At 41.9% G+C, this 22382-nt stretch overlaps 1 protein-coding gene across 7 annotated transcripts in view; it reads right to left on the bottom strand.

Annotated features, from left to right (window-relative positions):
- Window positions 1-115: 115 nt before the first annotated feature.
- The window catches only part of LOC138198168 (microtubule-associated serine/threonine-protein kinase 1-like), a 45124-nt gene continuing 22857 nt past the window's right edge, over window positions 116-22382 (bottom strand). For 4 of the 7 annotated variants that reach the window (XM_069149404.1, XM_069149405.1, XM_069149407.1 and 1 more), the window contains 23 exons: window positions 21201-21273; window positions 18139-18299; window positions 16862-16937; window positions 15883-16092; window positions 14378-14479; window positions 12947-13079; window positions 12787-12854; window positions 12205-12281; window positions 11827-12035; window positions 10919-11057; window positions 10066-10198; window positions 9150-9315; window positions 8879-8980; window positions 7597-7719; window positions 7147-7256; window positions 6849-7009; window positions 6485-6744; window positions 6162-6392; window positions 5840-6069; window positions 4969-5091; window positions 4735-4868; window positions 4443-4630; window positions 116-3725 (listed from right to left, as the gene is read on the bottom strand). In XM_069149404.1, the coding sequence (XP_069005505.1) occupies window positions 2110-3725; window positions 4443-4630; window positions 4735-4868; window positions 4969-5091; window positions 5840-6069; window positions 6162-6392; window positions 6485-6744; window positions 6849-7009; window positions 7147-7256; window positions 7597-7719; window positions 8879-8980; window positions 9150-9315; window positions 10066-10198; window positions 10919-11057; window positions 11827-12035; window positions 12205-12281; window positions 12787-12854; window positions 12947-13079; window positions 14378-14479; window positions 15883-16092; window positions 16862-16937; window positions 18139-18299; window positions 21201-21273 (4825 nt within the window). In that variant the 3' untranslated portion in view covers window positions 116-2109. The remainder of the gene's footprint in view (window positions 3726-4442; window positions 4631-4734; window positions 4869-4968; window positions 5092-5839; window positions 6070-6161; window positions 6393-6484; window positions 6745-6848; window positions 7010-7146; window positions 7257-7596; window positions 7720-8878; window positions 8981-9149; window positions 9316-10065; window positions 10199-10918; window positions 11058-11826; window positions 12036-12204; window positions 12282-12786; window positions 12855-12946; window positions 13080-14377; window positions 14480-15882; window positions 16093-16861; window positions 16938-18138; window positions 18300-21200; window positions 21274-22382) is intronic. The other 3 variants (XM_069149406.1, XM_069149410.1, XM_069149408.1) reach the window with 2 other exon arrangements.

The raw sequence follows: 22382 nt of genomic DNA, 5'->3' as shown, positions 1-22382 counted from the left end.
GTGTGGCGGATACCTTTTTATATACAGAGATTAAATAGGAGATACCTATGATGATATTTTAGGCAAAAAAAAAAAAAAAAAAAAAAAAAAAAAAAAAAAAATCAGACAAAACAAGGAGTTTCTCTGCAATTTATTTCATTTCTGCTCTATAGGCTTTTTTGCATTGGATTTTCACAACAGTGGCAAGTAAATATGCAGCTATGTAATGGACAACAACAGTCAGAGATAGTTGTTGTAATAAAAAAAAAAAAGTCAACCACTTTGACAAAGATGGACGAGACAACAATATTACAAGTTCAGAGTTATGGAATGACAAGTCCAAACTGCACAAAATAGGCTAGCCACACAGATTTGGTACAGTCCTTGGCCTACATGGAAAATTAATAAATTTCCAAATGACCCTAACTAATGTCAGAAGTAAAGCAGATTTTTTTAATAAATAAAAAAAGTTGAATTAAACATAATAAATAGAAAAAAAAATGAAAATATAAGACAAAGCAAGTAAAAATATTTGACACAACATAAAGTGCAATTTTCTCACATCACACAAAAACACTGGTGTTCACTGTCCAAATATTGGGTTATTGTCTGTTTAAACCACTACGTTATGACAGATAAAATGAAGATTGTAAAACAGATCTAGAATTGATCTAATGGTTAATTATGCATCAGAATGATAATGTATGGGCCGGACAGATCCACAGGCAGAAGATATCAAGACTTCTCATAAAATGTACACTAATCTTTCTTTGTGTCTCAGGACTTCTGGTGTCACATGATGTCATCCACAAGGTGGCAATGTAAGACCGGTGCCCGGTGGCTCCGAAACTATCAACATAATGTTAATACACAACAACAAACAAGACCTCACCACTAAAGATGCTCTCGACAAATCTACTCCTGTATTCATGTATAGCCTACTACAGTTTCACTGACAAGGGTGCTCAGTTTTTATGGAACTGGGCACTGTTGGATTTGCATATCGTTAGACATTTAAGTACAAAAACAACAACAACAATAACAACAACAACAACAACAACAAAAATCCCTTTCACATTATCCCTAAATAAAAACACTGGCACCTTCCTTCACGCGTGACATGATACAATGAACTCCTGCATAAATAGAAAACAGTGAGTGAAAGAGTCTGCTCTCCTGTAAGTGCTACTTTCATGATGCATCTTTACCCACACTGTGAGCACACTTATATATTCACTTAATAGCCTAAAATATGTAATTGCACATTTCACTATGATCTGTGGAGACAACTGTTAAATAAAAATGTGTTTGATTGGCTTATTGCAACCCTTTCCCCTATTTTTCCTTCTTGCCTAGAGCACAATGTAAACTTAGTAATTTGGGGACACCAAAAAAAAAAAAAAAAAAAAAAGTGGCATCATCAGCACATTGCATAGCGTCCCTGTGCAAGTTCATCTTATCTACCTCTTTAAATCCTACTGAAATTCAGCCCTTTAACACCCTCCAGTTCCATCACTGCAAGTATTTTGGTATCTTGGTCCAGTTTCCGGTGTTTTAGTTGTATTCTGTAGTGCATGACGCAGGAAAAACCTCCCTGGGCTCGATCCCTTTTAGTAACCGAACACAAAGGTAAAAAGAGTGTGTTGTACTGAACTAAATGAGAGCACTGGAGCTGATCTGAAATGCAAGTAATGCCGATTTATAACAGAACCCTGCCTGTTTACACTCAGTAAAAAGTTTGCTCGTTGTTGTGTTCGGTTGAAAAGTTGTTCACAGTGATCTATACCTTAAGGTCTGCTGTATATTTTTCATCTTCTTTTTAAATACTCTTTCATTTTTCATGTACAGTGTCAGACATGCATTGAGACGTATGCGTCTGTTTTCACTATATACAACATATTTTGATGAACATACACAGGTCTACATTATGACACCATGTGCACACATTTTCACATCTTTGTTCACATATTATTCGTCTTCATGTCGCATGTCATCTATTTTTTTTAAAATTTTTTCAGGCATTTTCTGTCTCCCCTTCATTCAAAGTCATGTTGAGTCATGATATGTCAGTATGATGCTACAGTAAAAGGCATTACATGGGAGAGTCTCGCTGCTTCTCAAGCTTTCTTATCATGAATGATGTTTAGAGCTCCGACTGTTTCCTCTATCAGACTGCAGTGTGCCGACACTGGCGGAGGCTGCTGTCTGAGCCCCCCGGCGGACGCCACCAGTCGAACCCTCTGCTCTCCCCGCTGCATTTCCCCGCCTCTCCTCGCTTGACTTGAAGGTGTCTTTCACCTTGCCTCCCTCTTGTGATCCCCCTTTAATAGGCCCGAGCACCGTTTTGGCCACACTCGTGAGCTGGGTGACAAAGCTGGCTTTATCCCCCGGGGACACGGGCCGTGACTTGCTCGAGCAGGGCGAGGCTGCATTAGGCGACATGGGATTTTCCTCCACGACCTCCAGGTGTGCCCGCTCCTCTTTGGCCCCTCGGTAGATGTTTGCTAGCTTCTCCTCTTTGTACCTGGCTGCAGTGTGGGTTTGGAGCTGGGCTGGAGGTTGGGGAGCGAATCCTTTGACCTTGGTCGTGTCAGTTGCTTTGTCGCTGCTGCCTCCTTTCTCTACTGTCTCAGCGCCTCTACGCTGCTTCGACTGCTCTGTAGACGATGCTTTCTGGAAGTTCCCTCTGTCGACACCTGCGGTGCCTTTCATTTTCTCCTCAGTCTTCTCCTGAGCTTCATATGGAGGTCCAGTGTCTGTTTGTGTACTTTGCTGCTTACTGTCTTGTTGCTGCAGGCTCTTTGATGTGGCTTGAGCTGAGATCTTCTCACTGGGTTTACTCTTGGTTGCCTCAGAGCTCGAGGTGCTGGCATTTGGAGGTTTGCTCCCAGGACTGGGCTTGGTGTCTGTGGATGAGGCACTGGACTTCATCTCAACTGCAGCTGCACTTAAGTTACTCTTTGCAGCGTCAGCAGTAGATGTTTTACTCTTGTCAACAATGCTGGTCTTAGACTCCGCTTTAAAAGCTGAGCTCTGAGTTTGCGACCCACTGAGCTCTGACGCTGTGGTTTGGGTGTCTTTCTCTCTTGCTGTTAGAAGTGTGTCACGGCTGAGCGGTGACTCCTGCCTTCCCAGCCTCCTCACAGGCTTCAGGCCTCCAATCTCTCCTCCCAGAGGAGGAGAGGGGGAGGAAGATGATGAAGGAGATGGGGGAGCAGGTCCGTTCTCTCCTTCCATTTCTAGCAGACTTTGCAGACTGTGCTCACAGTGGAAGGAATCTCTCCTGTAGTCGCCATGAGTCACCTCCAGGCTATGCTTGCGTAACGACACCCCTCCTGTCAGGGGAGAAGGCGATGACGATGAGGAAGAAGAGGAAGGTAGGATCGGTGCTCCTAGCTTCTCTGCAGACTGCACCCGCTGCAGCAAGGGGGACCTGGGCGGCTCAGCGCTCTTGGGACGAGGGCGGGCAACGGGAGGTGAGGAGTGCAGCTTGGCGGGAAACATCTGTGTGGTGTTGGAGCTCCCGACCGTGTGGCCGGTGAGAGGCGGAGGAGAGGAGGTGGTCGGGGACGGGGTGTGAGCCAGGGGGGACAGAGGGATGTTGCCGGCAGACTTGCAGCGTGCAGAGCGGTACTGGCGGTGAAGTTTGGGAGAGAGGCCGTGGAGAGAGCTGGGCCTCATGTGGTGAGAGGCTGCTGGTGAGTTGGGGGTGCTGGATGCCGGGGAGCTGCTCTGGGATGAGGTGCCTGAGGTGAGACGAGGACATCAGAACTTTATTGATCACAATTTGTCAAAACTGTATTTCTGTGCTGTTGTAAATTCAATTTCTCACAATTTAATATTGGTATGTTTTTTAATCCAATCTTTGTTTCCTGCATTTTTAAATATTCATACTCTTCCAAAAGCCATGCGACTTCTACGTTTTCAGTAGTGATGTAGGAGTGTACTCCAGGGTGTGTCTGTACACTGTGACGTCACTGTTTGGCATGATTACAGGTGCAACAGAGCAGAACACACACAGCAGTGGCGTGGTCTAAAATGAAAAAGACTTATTGCTTCCAACCAGTGAGGGCAGTGTTACACTTGTTTAATCCGGTGGAGCTGTCTCTGTTTACATGCAGTGTTACTCACCAAAACACATCAAACATAGGGAATGATTTAACCTCCTCACAAAAAATTTTCAAAGCAGATTTTTAAGAACATCTAATCTCCTACATCCGTGTTTACTTGTTATCAGTCTCTTCTTCACTGCATTGTTTAGGCCACTGCAACATTTGTTAGCTCATCAACATGGTAGTGGTGAACTTTGCTCCGTAGCACTGCTACACCACAGGATACCTTTAACTTAATCTTAATTTACACATATATTAGCAGAGCCTTCTAAAATCGACTCTTTTTGTTTTTAGGTTCAATAAAAAGTCAAACTGGTTAACAACAGGCGCCTGTTTTCTTTCCATACTAACCCAGGTAAGGGGAGTCAAGAGTGGAGCGGTAAGTCTGAGTAGGCGAGCGGGCGGAGAGGTTGTGGGTGGGGGAGCCCGGGAGACTGTCGCCAGAAGACAGAGAGCGATTTAAAGAGGAGAGGCTCCGGCTGGTGTGGAGCAGGTTGGACTGCTTGGTGATTTTCCTGAACAGGGAGCTGCGCTTCTTACTGAAAGACAAAAAAAAGTATAAGGTAAGGAGAGTAAAGGCATGTTAAAAACTAAAGGACTATGTATTCTTGTTATGAAATCCATATATTTCGCAGGAACTCACTCTTGTCCCTCCTTGGCTCCCGTTCTCTTGCTGCGCCTTGCCATCTTGGATCTATAGCTGGACTTGCGAGCCGGACCCACTTTTATAGAGGTGTTCTCAAAGGGAGTAGTTGTAACTGTCACCTTGTTTCCACTCTGAAGATTATATACATTTACATGAATAATTTTATTAGCAAATTTTAGAAGTCGATTTTTTTTTTTTTCTTTTAATTTGAGATAGTTAGATCCCTCTCACCTTCAGGATGAGCTCCACCACCTCTGTATGGACCAGACCATGGACCGATTCCCCGTTTACATGAGTGATGAGGTCACCAGCACTGAGTCCAGCCTCTTGGGCAGGACCTCCGTCCTCCACGTGCTGTGATTGTATCAGATCATTTCATGTAACAGATGTTGCCACTCAGAAAGAAACCCATTGAAATACCCGTTACAGTGCATGTCATATGGCGTTCCTCAGGGTTCTGTACACGGTCCACTCAACTTTTAGTTTTCAGCCACATTTTGCAACAACATTGTCAAATTTCATAGCTATGCAGATGACACAAGTTCATTGCTAGTTCCCAATGACTCCAAAATATTTAACAGACTGTCTTAAAGGTTTAACAGTTTGAATAAGCGATAGTCATTTAAAAACAATAAGTGGCCCAATGCTGTTTCAGAAAAGGACGTATTTCTAAACTGACTTAAAACACGGTAAATCTGAGGCTAAATTCATATTTATCATCATAGAAAATGATTCAAACTTCAGTATGCATGTTGACTATGTCAGCCAAGATTTTTCAACTAAACTGATCCACACTAATGCTCTGATAAAAGAGAACAGCATGTCCATAAATATCTGACACGCACCTTTAAAAACATTTCAAAAAGGCTGTTAAGTGTTTTTTAGTCTTTTAAAAAAAAAAATATATATAATTTTAGGTTTAATTTTTTTTTTTCCCAACACGTTTGAATCGTCACCCTACGGGTTTTGTTTTTATACAATTTGATATAAAGAGCTACATTTTATATATAGAAGGAGTAAAATGGGAGTAGTAAAAATATTCATTTTAGTGGTGGTCTACGTGATCTAAGAACTCTGCACACTGTTGGCTCTGCTCTCTCACCCAGACCATGTGATGAACGCTGTAAACATCACTGTCTCCCATGTAGACTCTGATTGCTCGGAGAGTGAAGCCGTATCTCTTCCCCGAGCGGTGGATGGTGATTGGAGAATGCAGGATGTTGACCACGGGGGAGTAGTCACGGCTGGGGGAAGAGTCCCGGGAGGAGGGGTTGGACGAGAGGGAGCGAGGAGACATGGGGCTCGCCAGAGGGGAGGCGCCATGTGGCTCCACTGAGGAGACAGCGATGGAGTTACATTAGAGGATTTCTTTCTTAATAGGTTTTTATTAGCAAATTCCTTTGTTAATGATATATTACACGTGCCTTTACCTGCAGGAATGATGACAGACAGAGCAGTCGCAGAGGCAGATTTGATAACTTTGGTTCCTGGTCGCGAGTTATGTTTTTCTCCCTCGGCTGAGAGCTGCTGGTGTCGAACTCTTCGCAGCACCAGATCTGTGGTGGCCCCGCGGGGCCCCTGTGGATCTGGAAGTCCCGGAATGGTAGCTCCGCCTGTCAGAGGCAATGATGTATCAGCAGATCTCAGAAGTTTTTCTGTAACATGGCAGAGACATGAAAGCCAAAAGTATGTTTACGGTCACAAATTAAATGGGCCAGTGATGACGTGCTGCCTCGTCCCTTCTTACCTCCAGCTGTGAGGCCGTTACCGTCTTTCAGGAATGTTCTCAGATCGCCCTGAGAGGAGATGGCACCCATGGCTCCTTCCAAGGAAGTTCCCCTGGCCTTCACTGGGGGTTGCTTGCCCGGGACAGGCAGCTCAGAGTCTGACTCTAGAGGGGAGGCCAAGCGGTATGTATCCATGAGAGCAGAGAAGCGTCTTCGGGCCCCGGATGGCGGGCTGGAGTCGCTCTCAGTGAAGGAGGACTCAGAGCAGGACAAGCGCTTCCTGAAAAAGCAACGCAGTCGTATTTCAAAATAAAGCACACTTAAAATTATCTGGCATGCATAGACAGTTCGGTCCATTCACTCTGTTCTGCTCTATGAACTCACATCTCAGGCGAGCCGGTCCTCCAGCTCTTGTCTCTGAGGGTGACACTTCCCAGGCTCTCTCTCTTGGCCACTCGATCCTCTCTGGGAACCTTGTGCTCCCGTAGAGTCACAGCGTGAGGTTTATGCTCCAGCTGAGAGAGATGCTCCATGCTGCTGTACACCTTTAAGTCCACACAACATTACAGTTAACATTTTTGGGCAATGATTTCCTTGTTATCTGGGCTAAAGAACAACCATTACCACTACAATATTCACATTACACGTACAACTAATTTTTATACAAGTGTGAGCACCCGACCTTGCTGAAACGAGGGGAACAGGAGGAGAAGCGATGAATCTCCACAGGCTCATCGTCATTAGTGTCGTCTTCATCATATGACTGCATGTGATGGTAGCGCTCAGAGCGGGCTGTTGGCAAGAAAAAGAAAGACATGGAATCAACATGGGTGCAAAATCAGTGGCTTTATCTTTTAGTCTGTTTCTTTCTGCTGATCTCACTCCCCCATGGACTCCCCTCCTCATGCTGAATTGACGCATTTACGTCTAAAAATTACACTGACAAATGCTTTTCTGCATTTACAGCAGTTATCCTAATAACATGGGAGACTTAATGAGGGTGGTGTGGTGAAAATAGAGATGATTTACAGGATGCTGAGCTGTTTCGATGACTAAGATCTCCCTAAGCTGCGAGGGATCTGTGATCCTAGAACTAAACTATTTCAGAGCATCCTGCATCAGGAAGACTCACTGTCAAAATAACTGGTGTCTTCCTCTGACTCCAGGTTAGGGATGAACTCTGCCTTCTGTCTCAGCAGGCTGTTCCAGTCTACCTCTGTGAAGAATGAGTGCTGCTTCACTTCAAAAGCACCACCTAGAGGCGGAGGAAGGGATTCGAGAGGATGTGGTGTATACAGAATGTAGAGAAAGAGACACAGGAAAGACACAAAGTTCACGAGAGGCCTAAAGCAGGTTGGAACATTTTGATCCTGACAGAAGTTGACTTAAACTGAAGCTGTGAGCCAACATGCTGGACGACACTTCTTCTAGGTCAGTGATTCCCAGTCAGTTCTAAGGGGTACTTTCAGTGGTGGAGGAAGTAATAAGGCCCTTTACTGAAGTAAAATTATTTATACCACACTGCACAAATACTTCACTACAATTAAAAGTCCTGCATTAAAAATGCTGAGCGAGAAAGAAGGCAAATGTACTTAAAGTCTAAAAGTCAAAGCACCTGTGACTCATGTATTAAACTATATTATTAGATTGATCTTGCTGCTGCATGAATGTGACAAAATTGTATTGTTATAGTCGTTTTAAAAAAAAAATTTGTTTAGTGCTACGACTATTGGTTATATTCATAATACATCAATGTGTTGATTAATTTATCAATGAATTGACTGATTGTTTGATTTGTGAAAAATTCCACAACAGTAAAAAATGTCACTGCAGTTACCTAGAGCCAAAAGTGACGCCATCACAATGCTTGTTTTATTATCAACAGGCCAAACCTCAAAATAATGAACCAAACTGAGGAGTATATTTTGATTTTATTGTAATACAACTGGAGATAAGATGTTGCAATTAAGAGCTTAAAGTAGGAAATAAATGGTCTAGCCTCGAAATATTGGAATTGAAAATCTGTAATTTGAAATAACTTCCAGTTTAAATAAAAAAGTTAGTGGTAATTAAAAGAATAATAGAAATTATAAACTTGAATTCAATTCAGTTAAGTTCAGAGTTAATAATAGTGTAAAATCAACATTGAATATGGTCCCAGTACACTTAACAAATACAAAGATGTGACAATAAATTGTAGAAAATATAAAAAAGTGCAAACAAACACAAAGAACAACCTCATTAAAATACCAGTGTCAGAACAAAAACTTTACTTGTTTTAATTTAACTGAAGTGAATGCACATGAACGTAACTGGTGATGTTAATAAAGGAGCATGAGTTCTTAGGATGCTGTTGTGGAGTATGTCTGGAAAACAAAAACAGCTTTTCAGAATTTTTCTTCTGGGTTACTGACCTGTGCCCAGTCGAATCAGTGGATTGGTCTGCAGGAGGCAGGACATCAGGTGCTGGGCATCAACAGGAAGAGCATCATCTCCTTCTGGCCACACTATGTCATCTAGAGAGTGGGGAGAGGGAGAGAGGAGGGCATTAGCAAACACATTCTTGATGAAGAAGTGAGGAAGTTGTGTGGAAGAGGGTTGGTGTAAGATGTTTGGTTTATTTACAGTGCATGTTATAATGTGCATCTAAAATGCTCCTCCCACTCAGAGCCTCTGGCCCCTCACCTATAATGACCTGTCCAAACAGCTCCTCCGGGGTGTCTCCAAAGAAAGGCACACAACCCACCAGGAACTCATACAGGATGATGCCCATAGCCCACCAGTCCACCGGCTTCCCATAACCCTGACGAAGAATCACCTCTGGGGCGATATACTCTGGAGTCCCACACACCTAAAAGAAAAGCAACACTTAAAGTATTTAGTCTGTTTTAATCACCTCAAATTCTGTGAATTACTTGCAACCCTGTCTTCATTACAGGTCTGTGCTTTTTTGCTGCTAATAGTCGAATTCAATAGTAGTCCTTACTTAAAATGATACAGTTCATAAGTGAGACCCTGAGCGAGAGGCGCACACAGTGTGTATGAAGCATGTGTATTTATTCCTGGCCAAGTGGATCACTTCAGAGATGCCAAAACCAAATGAAAGCCCTGGTGAGTGTTTTCATGTGCAGATGGGCATGCGTTGAATGCTAACAGATTTCTGGCCGCCGTGATGTGTACACAAGAAATAATGAGGCTCAGATTCAAAAGCAGGAGCGCCGAATGAAAGGCCTGCGAAAATAAGCCGCAACTAAAAGGGAAATGATTTTGACTGAAGAAATACAGGCCTATTGTTCTACCAACTGTTAAAAGCCTCATTTAGTCACACTTCAGATATACCTGCCACACAATGACAGGGAATATTTTTGCATAGAAATGAAGACATCAAAGGACATTTCATACTGCCTTGGATCACACTGTATTTTAATGGTCTATACTGTCATAACGCCAAAAAGATACAAGCGACAGTTGTATATAGCATTACATTTTAGGACTACTTCCTTTAATTAACAGTGCAGGTATATTAAAAGAAGGCTTGTAGGAGCTTTTTCAGTTGATTTGAGGATAAAACTGTGTAATATCTATATCGTGTTTTTCATACCTGTTTATCCAAAAACTCCCGAGTATCCTTCTCTATGTGTCCTTCATACAAGTTGGTGGTCAGGCTCATCAGACCCATCTTAGAGAGGCCAAAGTCAGTAAGCTTGATGTGGCCCATAGAGGTAATCAGGAGGCTGAGAGTAGAAACAGGAAAGTTAAGTTCAAGGTGTGCAAGCTTTATTTATTCTTTTAAAATAGCAGAGCTTCTGGCAATGAAACAGCAGCCTTGTTCAGACTGCAGCTAAATAGGAGTTGTGTCTTGAATCAGATCGTCAGGGCAGACTGTCTGCACTTTTATTTGCAAGTGAGTGGTCGGATTTGGTGTCCCCAAAGACCACCAGCCTGTCTGCATGGGTTGCTGTGGTAACGATGTACAGGTAGCTACACTGCATGACAAATGTAGGTCCCTCATCTCGCCAGCAGACACGTTATTTGGGCATTTGTCCACCAACTGTTGATCCCATCGTCCTCCATAGTGCTAAAATCTCCACTCTCTGATAGCTCTGCTCGTGGTAGCATAGCTTGTGCTCCCTCTGTCTTTCTGGAAAATTACGTCATCAGTACATGTCGCATTGCGAGCGATGCAAGAAATTCGATCTGAGCCACCAGAGCGTCCGGACTGAGGCGCATCTGTAGAAATCCAATTGGAGTTGCATTTCAGGCCACCTCCAAATGTGGTGTTGATCCAATTTACAAAAATGGCATTTCATGTGTTTTTTTTGCCGTCCAGACTTTTCAAAAAACAAACATGGATACAATCTGGATGACAAAAATGGATTTGAGTTGGCAGTTTGAACAATGCTAGTGTTTGCATCATGTTTGCAACAGCTGGATGAAAGTTAAGTCCGTCTTACTTGTCAGGCTTGAGGTCACGGTGCACAATGCCGTAGTTGTGTAAGTACTCCAGTGCGAGGACTGTCTCTGCAAAGTACATGCGTGCCATTTCCACAGGCAGAGCCCCGATGTTCTTCAGCAGAGTGGCACAGTCCCCACCTGCCGGCACAATTCATTATTTGATTAGTCCTGCTGCTGACATTAGCAATTACCATGAATGTCTCATGATACCTCTTGTCCCAGACTATATTAATGTCCATTGAGGGCAATGAGCAACAGTCACAACAGAATGCAATCAGGCAATATTTCTGTGCACTATGACGGCTCTCCTTCGAGTCATCCTGCACAGAGTCGTATGATCAAAGATATCTGGCACGTATGTATTTCTCCCCCAATCTGACCAACTAGATTAAACTAAAATTAAAAAACACATGAACTTCCCATTTAAAGGCTCAAATCACTCAGTCACTGTGAAGTAGGCCAATAATCAGAAAGTAGTGTCAGTAGGTTTGTGTTGATGTAAGCATCATAACTCATGGATAGGCTGATGTGCCGGTTCACCACTACAGATAGAAATACACTGACTGTGATGATCCCTTCCTTTCTGATTCTTCCTATAGCACAATGATGAGGTTCACATTTGTGGTTTTGCGTGAAATGTCTCAACAACTATTGGATGCTTTGCCATGAAATTTGGACCAGATATATATTTTCTAAATCACATTTAGTATGCAAACTACCTGGTTTGAGTCTTTTTGTCATTCTTTCAGTGTTATGTACTCAAAACTGGCTTAGAGCTGGTGGTTAGGATGGATTTGGTTTTACTTCTGGGCTATTTATATGTCACAAAGTCAAATGTGGCCAAATTAAAATTTGCTGTGAATTGTAGTCATGGACAGAATATCTGCATGCACCTCCACATCCTCACCTTCTACGTACTCCATGACCATGCAGAGGTGCCGGCGGGTTTCGAAGGAACAGAACATGGAGACGACAAAGGGATTCTCGGCGAAGGTGAGGATGTCTCGTTCCACAAAGGCCTGCTGGATTTGGTTCCTCAGGATCAGGTTTTGCTTGTTTATCTTCTTCATGGCAAACCTCTGGCGCGTCTCCAAGTGACGCACCAAGTAAACAGCGCTGATTCACACACAGAGACACATATATGCAAACTATTATTCTCATTTTATTGCCTCTGTGTTGTTTGGAATGGGATATCTGTGATATACTGTAGATGTAAACCTAAATCACTTGAAGATGAACACATCCCATTAGAGTAATAAAGAGGTTCTTCTAATGCTCTACTCACCCGTACGCTCCATTACTGATCAGCTTGATGGTCTGGAAGTCTGCTTCTCCTGGTGGTTTCATTGCTCTCATCTTGCCCTGTGCATCAAAAATTAGTGCAGTGATATAAATGGGATCCAGAGTGAGGACAATGTCTTCAGCAAACCTGTGGGACTGCTGCTGAATAAAGTTGGTTATAGATTCTGACAGATCATTTTCACCACTTCTTAACTTCATCTTTGGTGGTATACATTCAAATCATCATACACAGATGACTATATAGCGGCTTCAGTTCTGGAATACAACCGCCTCCATATTCCATAATTGTCTTTTTTGGCTTAATTTTGATGTTTGGAGGCGAGCCTAATGCCACAGGGATGGCACTGAGATTCAAGGAGGAGGATATTGTGTTTCCAGAACCTCAGCATAAATTAGCTAAATTAGATGAATAAAAGCATGTATGCCAAGTCATTAGCAGATGAAGCAGACATTTCCACTGAGAGCAACAAAAACCTTGGCAGGTCGGACGTTACGCTGTCTGAAGAAAAAGACTGAAGAAAGCACTGATGAAAATGACCAGACTGAGGTTTGTTTTGGATTTTACCTCTGTGGAGTCATCCGTTTCAGGCGTCACTGGTCCCTCGCTGTCGTAGCTGTCAAGGTTTACCATGTCTGATGACAAACATATGTCTGGTTAAATAAGATAAGTCATTTCATTTTCTAATAAATCTGTCTGTTGTTCAAAGGTTGTGACTCTCCCTCACCTTCAATCGGGTCTCTGATCAATCCCAGCTGGCTGATGATGTAACGAGGAATGTCCGCCTTCATCAGATGACCCTCCTTGGCGTGGTCCTCCGCTGCCTCCAGTAGATGGTAGAACTCCTCAGGATTAAACTCCTGCAGACCAGAGCATGAAGGCTTGAAGTGAAGATGTGATCAGGTGTAAAGATTTGGAGCTCATCCAATAATATTATGTAGTCTAGTGGAAAATATGGCATTCGCACTGAAGCAAGTAAATGGCACTGTAGCCTTTTATGTGTCCCCAAGCTGGTTATTACAGAGATGACACAAGAGCAAAACAGAAAGTGGAGATCTTTCACTGGTGACTGATTCATTTTCTTGAGTGGCATTTGCTTGGTTGAAAAGGGGGTTGTTTGTTGTGGATATCCTGCTGGCACATGTGGACTTGAGTTAGCAAGAACAGGAACACGACAAGTGTTTACGCACCATTTTATGCACTTATTTGAACTACTATGCAGTTAGTACATAAGTTTGTGCATTGTCTATGTACTGCATTTAGTATGTACTGAGCTAATGCACCGAGATGTACTGTTTATATAGTGGGTTAGTGCACCAGTTTGTTTTACTGACTGAGTTATGCATCAGTTATGTTTTTAATAGAAATTATTATAACACAAATAATAATTCTGTTCAGTTTTGTTTGATTTGTGTTATTCACACTAATTACCATTGTACTGCTCGTGCATTTCCTAGCTGCTGATCAGCACCTTTTAGTAATGATGCCAGAAACATGCAAAGCATCTCACACAGTGTAATTCAAATGAAACAATATGCAGACTGGATTGAGATTGATGGATCAATTCTGCATGTCACTGTTTCAGCTGTCACTCATGATCAAAACCCACAATCAGCATGGCATGACTCACCGAGGGGCGTGCAACTGATACCCTATTATGAAACACGGTCACATTGGGCTTCACGGACAAACACACACACACACACACACACACACACACACACACACACACACACACACAGACTTCGTCCAACATTTAAATGACACCTCGGTCACGGTCTGTCTGAGTCAGACTGGAAGGCAGCCAAGCAGCGGGGGGGCGGCTGCTTGGTATTAGCTGTACTGTGGCAAGGTACATTTTAATCTAAATGCAAATGTCTCTGCCATCCAGACAGACTGGTCTGAGTCTTATACTTCTGTGTTGGCTTGTTTTGATTTTCTACCCCTGCTGTGTAATACATCAGACTGCTTAAATGCTCATAATGGGCGAACAAATGAGTAGCTGTGTTCTTGTTTATTTAAAGAAAATCAATTTGCAAGTCACAACAGTGGTGAAACGTCCCGTGATGAATGGCTGGGCTGGAGGAGGATTATCATCATTACAGCAGAACTGTGTTAATGGGTGGGTATATCCTGAGACGGATGAGCGTGATCTTACCAGACACTCCAAAAGCCTTGCAGGTCGGGAGATGATGAAGAGAAGCTTTTTCAACAGCTCGGTGACGAAGGCTACCTCAGAGCTCTCTGAACGCTCAAAGGCCTGGCGTACAGACAGACACAGAGGAAGATAAAAAAAGATGACCATTACCATCTATCGTATCAAAACCATCTGACAACACTAACATACAGACACAGAACAAAGACAATCTGTCAGAAAAAAGACAGACGGAGTGAAAAATGAAGAGCAAGTGTTCAGAAAGCTGCGAGATATGAGAAACTGTGATCATGAACAGCACTGCAGACACAAAACCAGGCAACCCAAAGTAATCACAGCAATCTCATCAAGCAGTCTACATGTGCTTTGTGATGATATTCCCTGATACCTGTTATCTATTACAGCAAATCACAATCACAATTAGTACCAGTGATTTCAATCTGACTCACCAAAGGCATTGTGTGCTTGAATAAAATGATAAAGACGTGAATCTATTCGTCAGTATCACATCATACCAACCAGCAGAATGTATCAGTTTCTGTGTCTGTTTTAGTTATAATGTTGCCTTTGAAATGCCTTTGATCATTTAAATTGGATGGAGTTCAGCTGTGTTGCCTCAGTATTATCCCTGCTTTTGATTTGATCATGCAAATTAGAGCTGGGTATCATTTAAAGTTTTTTTTTAATAATGTCAATATAAAAAAAATATATATTTTGTCAATATCTTGCATTGATAAATATAAAAATATTCAAAAGCAAAAATATTTGACCACAAGGGCTTTAAAGCAGTCGTACAAGAAATAATAAAAACATTTTTTTAATGTGTTTTTTTTCTTTTGTTTACAGTGGGTTTATCAAACATTTTTGCTGGAAACAGTTGCCTTCTAGGGCTGAAAATAAGGTTATGGGGAACTGAAAGATTGAACCTAAACAGTTAAGTTGCTGGCTTTGCAACAAATGGATGTATTAAGTGAGCTAGATAAAGAACCAGTCATCAGCCTTGCTGCCAAATTGTCCCAGTAGTCACTCACAAAATGTTTTGGCTCATGCGCCAGTCGAACAAATGTTCATTTAAGTAAAATACATCCATGGTACAATTAAAACAATGCACAAAAAAAATGGCAAAACGCTGCAGAGCTAAGGGCAGTTGCAGAGGTGGGTGACAAGGTTTTAATTACTACAAGCAACTCCGGCCACACTGCAAGTAATGTTTTTCCGTTGTTAGCCTAACAGTAGTTTCCATGTTAAAAAAATGCTGGAATGCTTATGCTAAGAAGATATAATGTTTTGGTGAATGTTATAAAGGGAACTGTTGAATTGTTGGTTTCCTCTCTATCTTGTCATAAGGTTCTGTTGTACGGACTTAAGTATGTTAAATAGGTTTTCAATACTTAACAGATGTTATCTTTCAGCAACACAATAATCCAAAGTTATTATTATTTGGGCCAATCAGAGGTCTTTATTGGTCTTTTGAACGAGATAGTTGACATTATATGACTTTAACTCACATCGTGAAACAGCTTGTCCAGATTCTCCTGAAGCTCAAAGAAGTACACAGAGGTGATGAGGCCCTCGCGGGCTTTGGCCAGGCAGTCTCGGGACAGCTCAGCTATCTGGTGGTGGATGAAGCTGAGTACTCCGTCTGCCAGTGGAAGAACGTTTTCAGGAGAGAAAGCCTGGATGAACTCGGCCAGCCTCCCTTCCATTTGTGTTGTGGCCTGGCGGGGGACAAAGTGTGGGGTGCCATTATAGGACAGGAGCAATAACCGGACAGAGAAAGCGAAAATTGGGAGAAAGGAGGGTGAAATGACAGAGATTAGGTTTACAATAAGATGCCATTTCTTTAGAATAGCCAGAGGTATGTGACTGAAAGTCCAGAAAGCTGATCATTTGTGATTCAGACAGTGTGGCTCTGCTGATTTACACTCACTCCAACATAATGTCTTTTTTTTTTTTTTTTCCCATTTTACTTGTGTAAGAACAAGCCCAAAAAGCTTTTACCTCAGATGAACTCCCTGCTATAAAACCCAATTTACTATGCCTTGATTTTTATCACTGCTGAAGCTTTCAGCCCATTTCCTTTTGATACCCGCAAAGAGAGTATAAGAAAGAAAAATGAGGCTGTATTTAACTGGTCATGGCTGTGGCAGAATTTATAAGTTCAGAGAGGAAAATGAATATTCTCTCCGACTGGGTGAACCGAGCTGCAGTATCACATAATCCTGTTTGCTATGGTTTAGCAGCCCCCACGGCTCTTTTTTTTTCCTACTGTGTTTGGATGCATGACATCAAACGCTCAAATCTCTGAACGTGCTCAATCATAAATTATATCTATTTTATGAGTTTCGACTTGATGGGATTAGATATAGTTATTGAGGATTGAAAATAGGTTTAAAGCTCTTAAATCTTAAAGTTGTGCGTGTTCTTTTATGGAATGTGATGTTTATCCTAAAGCAGCTTTTGTGTGTGTGTTTGTGCGTGTGTTACCTTTGGAAAGCGTTCTTTGTACACATGGTTCATCATGACTATCTCATTATCGTAGCAGGAGGAGGAGCGTCCGGGGCTGCAGGGAGAAACCAAGACAATAGAATAAAAAAAGATGCGTCTTTTTTTTTCAAATAAAACTTGCTTGTGTTCAGTGTAACGAGCAAAATATCCAGACTATGCTTGAGATTTGATTTCCATTTAAAATGAACCCCCCCCCCCCCCCCCCCCCCAAAAAAAAAAAAGTACTTTCTGAATGTCAGGATGAGCTTATCATTAAAGTACAAATATGCAACTTTTGCTGGTGTGACCGAAGCGGTAACCAATAGTGACGTTATGAAGCCTCTGGTTGGGATTTTGGTTGTTGTCATCTTGCTAGTTTGGACCAGTGTGGATCCAGAAGTGACCAGATTTGAAGAATCTGGGGAGCAGCGAGCGATGGATCTGATTTGATCTGATTGGGCACCTGAGGACGCTACGCCCGTCCAGCGATAATAGAAACCTGACTGCACCGCAAACCTGTCAGTCAAACAGACACGCGCCCAAATATATTGCTTTTTGAGGCCTAATGTCTCATTAATAATGGCATTAATTTCAGATGGACCAACAGAACACTAATAAGAAGGAGCAACTTTTGCTAACCACACCGCCATAACTTGTGGACATTTCTTTTGGACTGTGTTTCATGAGATAAGTTGAATGGGAGTCTATGGAGCCGGAAGCTTTTTGGAGCCAACCTCTAGCACCCCTCGGTTGCATTGTTGTTTAAGGCACTTCCATATTGGCCTAATTTTTCAGACTCAGAAGCAACATCCACTTTATACACAGTCTGTATTGTGACCATGAGCTAATGGTATAATATATATAATATCAGCTAATGATAGCAAATTTAAGGTAGACAAACTTTGTAAGTGACGATACTGAGTCAGTTAGTTGACTTTTGGAGTCTTAAGCTGGCTAAAGGTAAAGTAGAACTGTTTTTTATTACTATCTAAAGAAAGCCTATTTAACTTTATTAGCTAATGCTAAAATGCAGTAGCACAAAAATCAGCAAAATGTCTGTTATAGAGCATTATGCTATGTCTTTTTGTATTTAAAAAGGTATACAGTCCATCTTATAAACAGGGAAATTAAAGAAGAGGTTATATAAAAGCAATAATAAGCTTAGCCAGGGGCATCCCTGCAAATCTGCTTTGAAAGAGTCCTTTTAAAAAGAGGATAGTGCTTTTGGGCAGCAGAAGCGGATGTTTAATCTCATGGGTGGTGCTGCTGTTGCTGACCTGAGACTGCGGGAGCGTGGGCGCATGTGGGGCGAGCAGCGGCCCCCGTCATCATCTGTGATGCTCTCGGTGCTGCCAAAGTGCTTGGATAAGAAGTGGAGCTCATCCATGGTGGGCTGGAAGGGCAGCTGGTGCAGCCGCTCCTGAGAGGAGCTGGAGGACTGGAGCGAGAGAGGAGGGCGCGGACGAGGGGGGGAGGCAAGAGGAGAGGGTGGAGGAGGAAGAGGAAGCAGACGAGGATGAGCGGAAGAAAGTTAGGGTGATGAGGAAGAGGAGGGGGAGGAAGGGGAAGAGTTAGCAGATGAGGGAGGGAAACAAGAATACTTGAGTGAGTGGAGTAGAACTAAGAAAGATCTCAAATAAAAAGTGGGAGTATTAATGACAAACTCCAGCTAGTGACATCCAGCAGCTGAAACATAATAAATGAGACACATCCTGCTCTGAAAAGCTGAATTATTTAGTGTCTTGCGCGCTAGTTGACGTTCTTCTTGGACGCAGGGACCCCAATGACAAATCAAGAATTGAAATGGTAATGAAGTTGTCCAGTGAGCCTCAAGGTCGGATCTGTCCGTCACACAAACTTCCTCTGTCACTGACTCATTTGCCTTCATCAGAGCAATGAGACCTGGACCTCGTCCACTGCCTTTTCTAACAGAAAGATCAATCGCGGATCAATCACAGCTCACACACTAATTGAAAACAGTCAGACATAAAAGGTTGGAGACTCTATCTGTTTGCCTCTTTCATGTACGTTTGTGAAGCTTCTGCTGCTGATACTGAAGTTGCTGTCATTTTTTCTGTCCTGGTCAGGTTCTCATTGCTGCACTGGTTTTGCATTATATTTCTAATACAGAATCTCCACAGATGTCACATTTTCACTCGGATTTCTGTACAAGTTTAAGTTTCTCTTGGATTTTGTCTTTAGTAGCTTTTGTAACTAGCATAGATACTAGTCACGTGAATGTTATTTTTCTCGGGTCAAGATATTGAGGTACAAACATTTCTTGTGTAATCTTACAGTGTCACAAATGATCTGTTCAATATATATTGGATTTTATTGTATTACAATGTAATATGATTGTGTGTTACATTACATAACATTGTGTAACAACTTTTTTGATGAATTGGTTGAATGAATTAGTTGTATGAATTTAGTTGTGACATTACTACTTTAAATTGACTTCAAAAGCTAATAGTTGTTCAGCAAGGGAAAACGCACGAGTCACCAGCTCAGATTCATTCAGAGAGTTTACTTAAATATAATTTTGTTTCTAATGATAGTCTCTGTCTACTTCTATCTTGTGATTAAATTGGTGTGGAACAGCATGCGCTCGATCTCATGCCAACTTCTTCCCTCTGATGCCACGTTTCTCATGACCCTCTCATCCCACTAGCCTGGCACTCATCGCTTTCCCCTCCTTCCTCTCCATCCATCTAAACCCCCCCATCCACAGCCAGATGGAGAGGTGAACCAGGCCTCTGATGTCACTGTTACGCAACAAGTCACACACCAAAAGACAGGGAGGGAAAGAAATATAAGTGATGAGCCAGAGATGTGCTGTCTTTGAGTTTTAAGGCAAACGTCTTAACACCGACGATGAAGGTAGTTTTATACTTAAAACAAATAAAGGAGTGAAATGATGTCCTGGCAATTATTTTATACTTCGACGTAGGGCCGTCTCTATTAGGCAAGCAAAAAAAAAAAAAAAAAAAAAATCTGTTTTAATAGCAAATGTCTTGCACTGCAATGAAAAAAATCAAGTTTGTAAGTAAAAATATATAAACGGAGAAAAAAAAAATCATTGCATTGCAAACAAATGTACTCTTACAGTTTTAGTAGTTTTGGTTACAGAATGAAGTTGAGTTTCTTGCAGTGGGCGGGGCATACACTGGAGACGGAGTTTCTATTGGTGGACTGACTTCAGCCACATCTGTAAACACCCGACAGGAGAGGACATACGTGGAGGTATGTTTGTGTGATTATTAATATTTTTTTTATATAGAAACAATTTGACTTTGGTTATATGCCAATGCCATCAGCATGTTAATCCCTTCAGCGGGACACGTCGCGGTACGCTGCTCGTATTTCCACGTTTCCCGTCCCGCTGGATGAAGATGCAGCCTGTTAGGAAATGTTTGTGCCGGTGGAAAACGAGCAGCACATGTCACTGGAAGGATTAGCACCACTTGTGGAAAACAACAGTTGTAATCTTGTTAACTTTTAACTACGTCGGAGACGGTACGTGCCGGTGGAAATACGGACAGCTTACCTCTATATGCTGCTAACGGGACCGGACCGGCATTGACAACGTGAAATATAACCGAAGTGAAAGCCGTGCTGTCACGTTTTAAAGCATTTCACTGGAAAAGAGTGATATAACGTCAGCAGACCTGTAATGTAGCTCAACACACGGTCCTCTGTTGTCGGAGGCAGCGGGTTGTGCGTCTGCAGCCATGCTGTGTGGGTCTGAGTCAATCCACCAATAGAAACTCCGTATCCAGCGTACGCCCCGCCCACTACATCCAACTCAACTCGTAGGTTTTTGATTTGAGAGCAAAGGTTTTCAATTTGCGGCCAAAAAGTCTAGTTTCTTAACAAAATTCTTAATTCTGTGACCAAAACTGTAAGAGCAAATTTGTTTGCAATGCAAATAATTTAATTCTCAGTTTATATTTATAAACTTGATTTTTAATTGCATTGCGAGAAATTCGCTTTCAAAACTGTTTTTGTTTTTTTTGCTTGCATAATAAAGACACATAAATACCTTCATAGTTTTTCTCCCAAAAATCACATCAGGACATCACCTGCCATTTTATTAGGAATAGTAAAACCAATGCTATCCAATAGCAATAAAACAACACCAACTTATTGCAGGACTATTGTATAAGACTTCAGTTTAGCTGCCTAATAAACTGGCAACCAATTCCATTATTTAAATTGAGTTTTCTGCATATACCTAAGTGCATACTACCCTTCTGGATAGTGTAGAACCGCTGGTTAGAAAGTTCAAACTTACATTAAATTAAATATATTATGATAGAGAAGGAGTGATGTTATTTACCGTTGAGCTGGGAGTGTTGGTTCCATATCCAGAAGAGGGCAAAGACGCTAAAGACCAGCGTCGTCCATCCGCTCTGCAGAACACACAAATGTCGCATTATTTAAAGTCCACTTTAAACCCACCAAAAATATTTTGTTCAAGCTGACATTTTATGAAATAATAAATGTGACTGTGAGGCAAAACCCTGACAACTTAATTTTACATAGGACACAGACACATTTTAACTACAGCTCCACTAAAAAAAAAAAAAAACCTTCAGCAGCCCAATGACTTGTTACACATTTAGTTTGTCCCTGGAGCTTTCCTCAGTGAGGAGAGCACAGAGGGTTCATTCAGTTTGCTTGTGTATGCCTCAATCGCACAGTGACAGGCAGGCAGATGGATTTGATAAATGAGGACAGAGGATTTACAGGAGCTCCTAGAGCCTCCACTCCCAACACCATGTCTGCCTGACGAGAGACAGAAGTAAATAACGGGCTAATTGCCCTTCACATACATCTCTGCTTTTAAAATGCATGAGAGTGAAGCTTTAATACACACATACAGCCTCACCATTATTTAACACAACTACAGTCACTCAGGTTTCTCTTTAAACACTGTACGAGTGCTTCAGAACTGTCTAGTGACTTTTTCTACTTATTATTTTATCAACATAATTCAATATTTACTTTTTTATCTGAGAAAAATTGCCAAAACAAAAAATGCATTAAATCATTCAGGCTTAGGGAGCTACAAAATAATGCACAAGAGTTGTTCTGATGAATATTCACAAATGAATGCCCCAGCTGGCTCAGGCAGACAACTCATGTCGGCCTATAATATATATCCAATGCACCCTTTTAGCGGTGCTGCTGCAGCCCCAGTAGTATCCACCTGTAGTCTGTGTTCTGATTCTCACTCCCCACTTTTGTGCTGAATTTGGTGCTTTCTTGCAAGGAGTGACAAAGTCAGAGCTTAAATGGCAAATATCAACGGTCTACATGCTGTGAATTTACATCTAAATCTATTGGACGTGTGCTGAATGAGTGAACAACAAGTATTTCTAATGTTTATGGTAACAACAGCCTTATTACTTTAATCTAACTATAGATTCAATATATAATAATATTTTTATGGGCTGCTGACAGATTTCTGAACGTGGCAGCGTGACTTTGATCCCATTTAGGAACAAGAGCATTAGAG

The sequence above is a fragment of the Embiotoca jacksoni genome, unplaced genomic scaffold (genome assembly GCF_022577435.1).
Source record: "Embiotoca jacksoni isolate LCO1_2020_lvr unplaced genomic scaffold, fEmbJac1.0.p SCAF_15, whole genome shotgun sequence".
NCBI lineage: Eukaryota > Metazoa > Chordata > Actinopteri > Embiotocidae > Embiotoca > Embiotoca jacksoni.
Note: the sequence above shows the minus strand (reverse complement) of the source record. Positions and strands in the feature narration are given on the sequence as shown.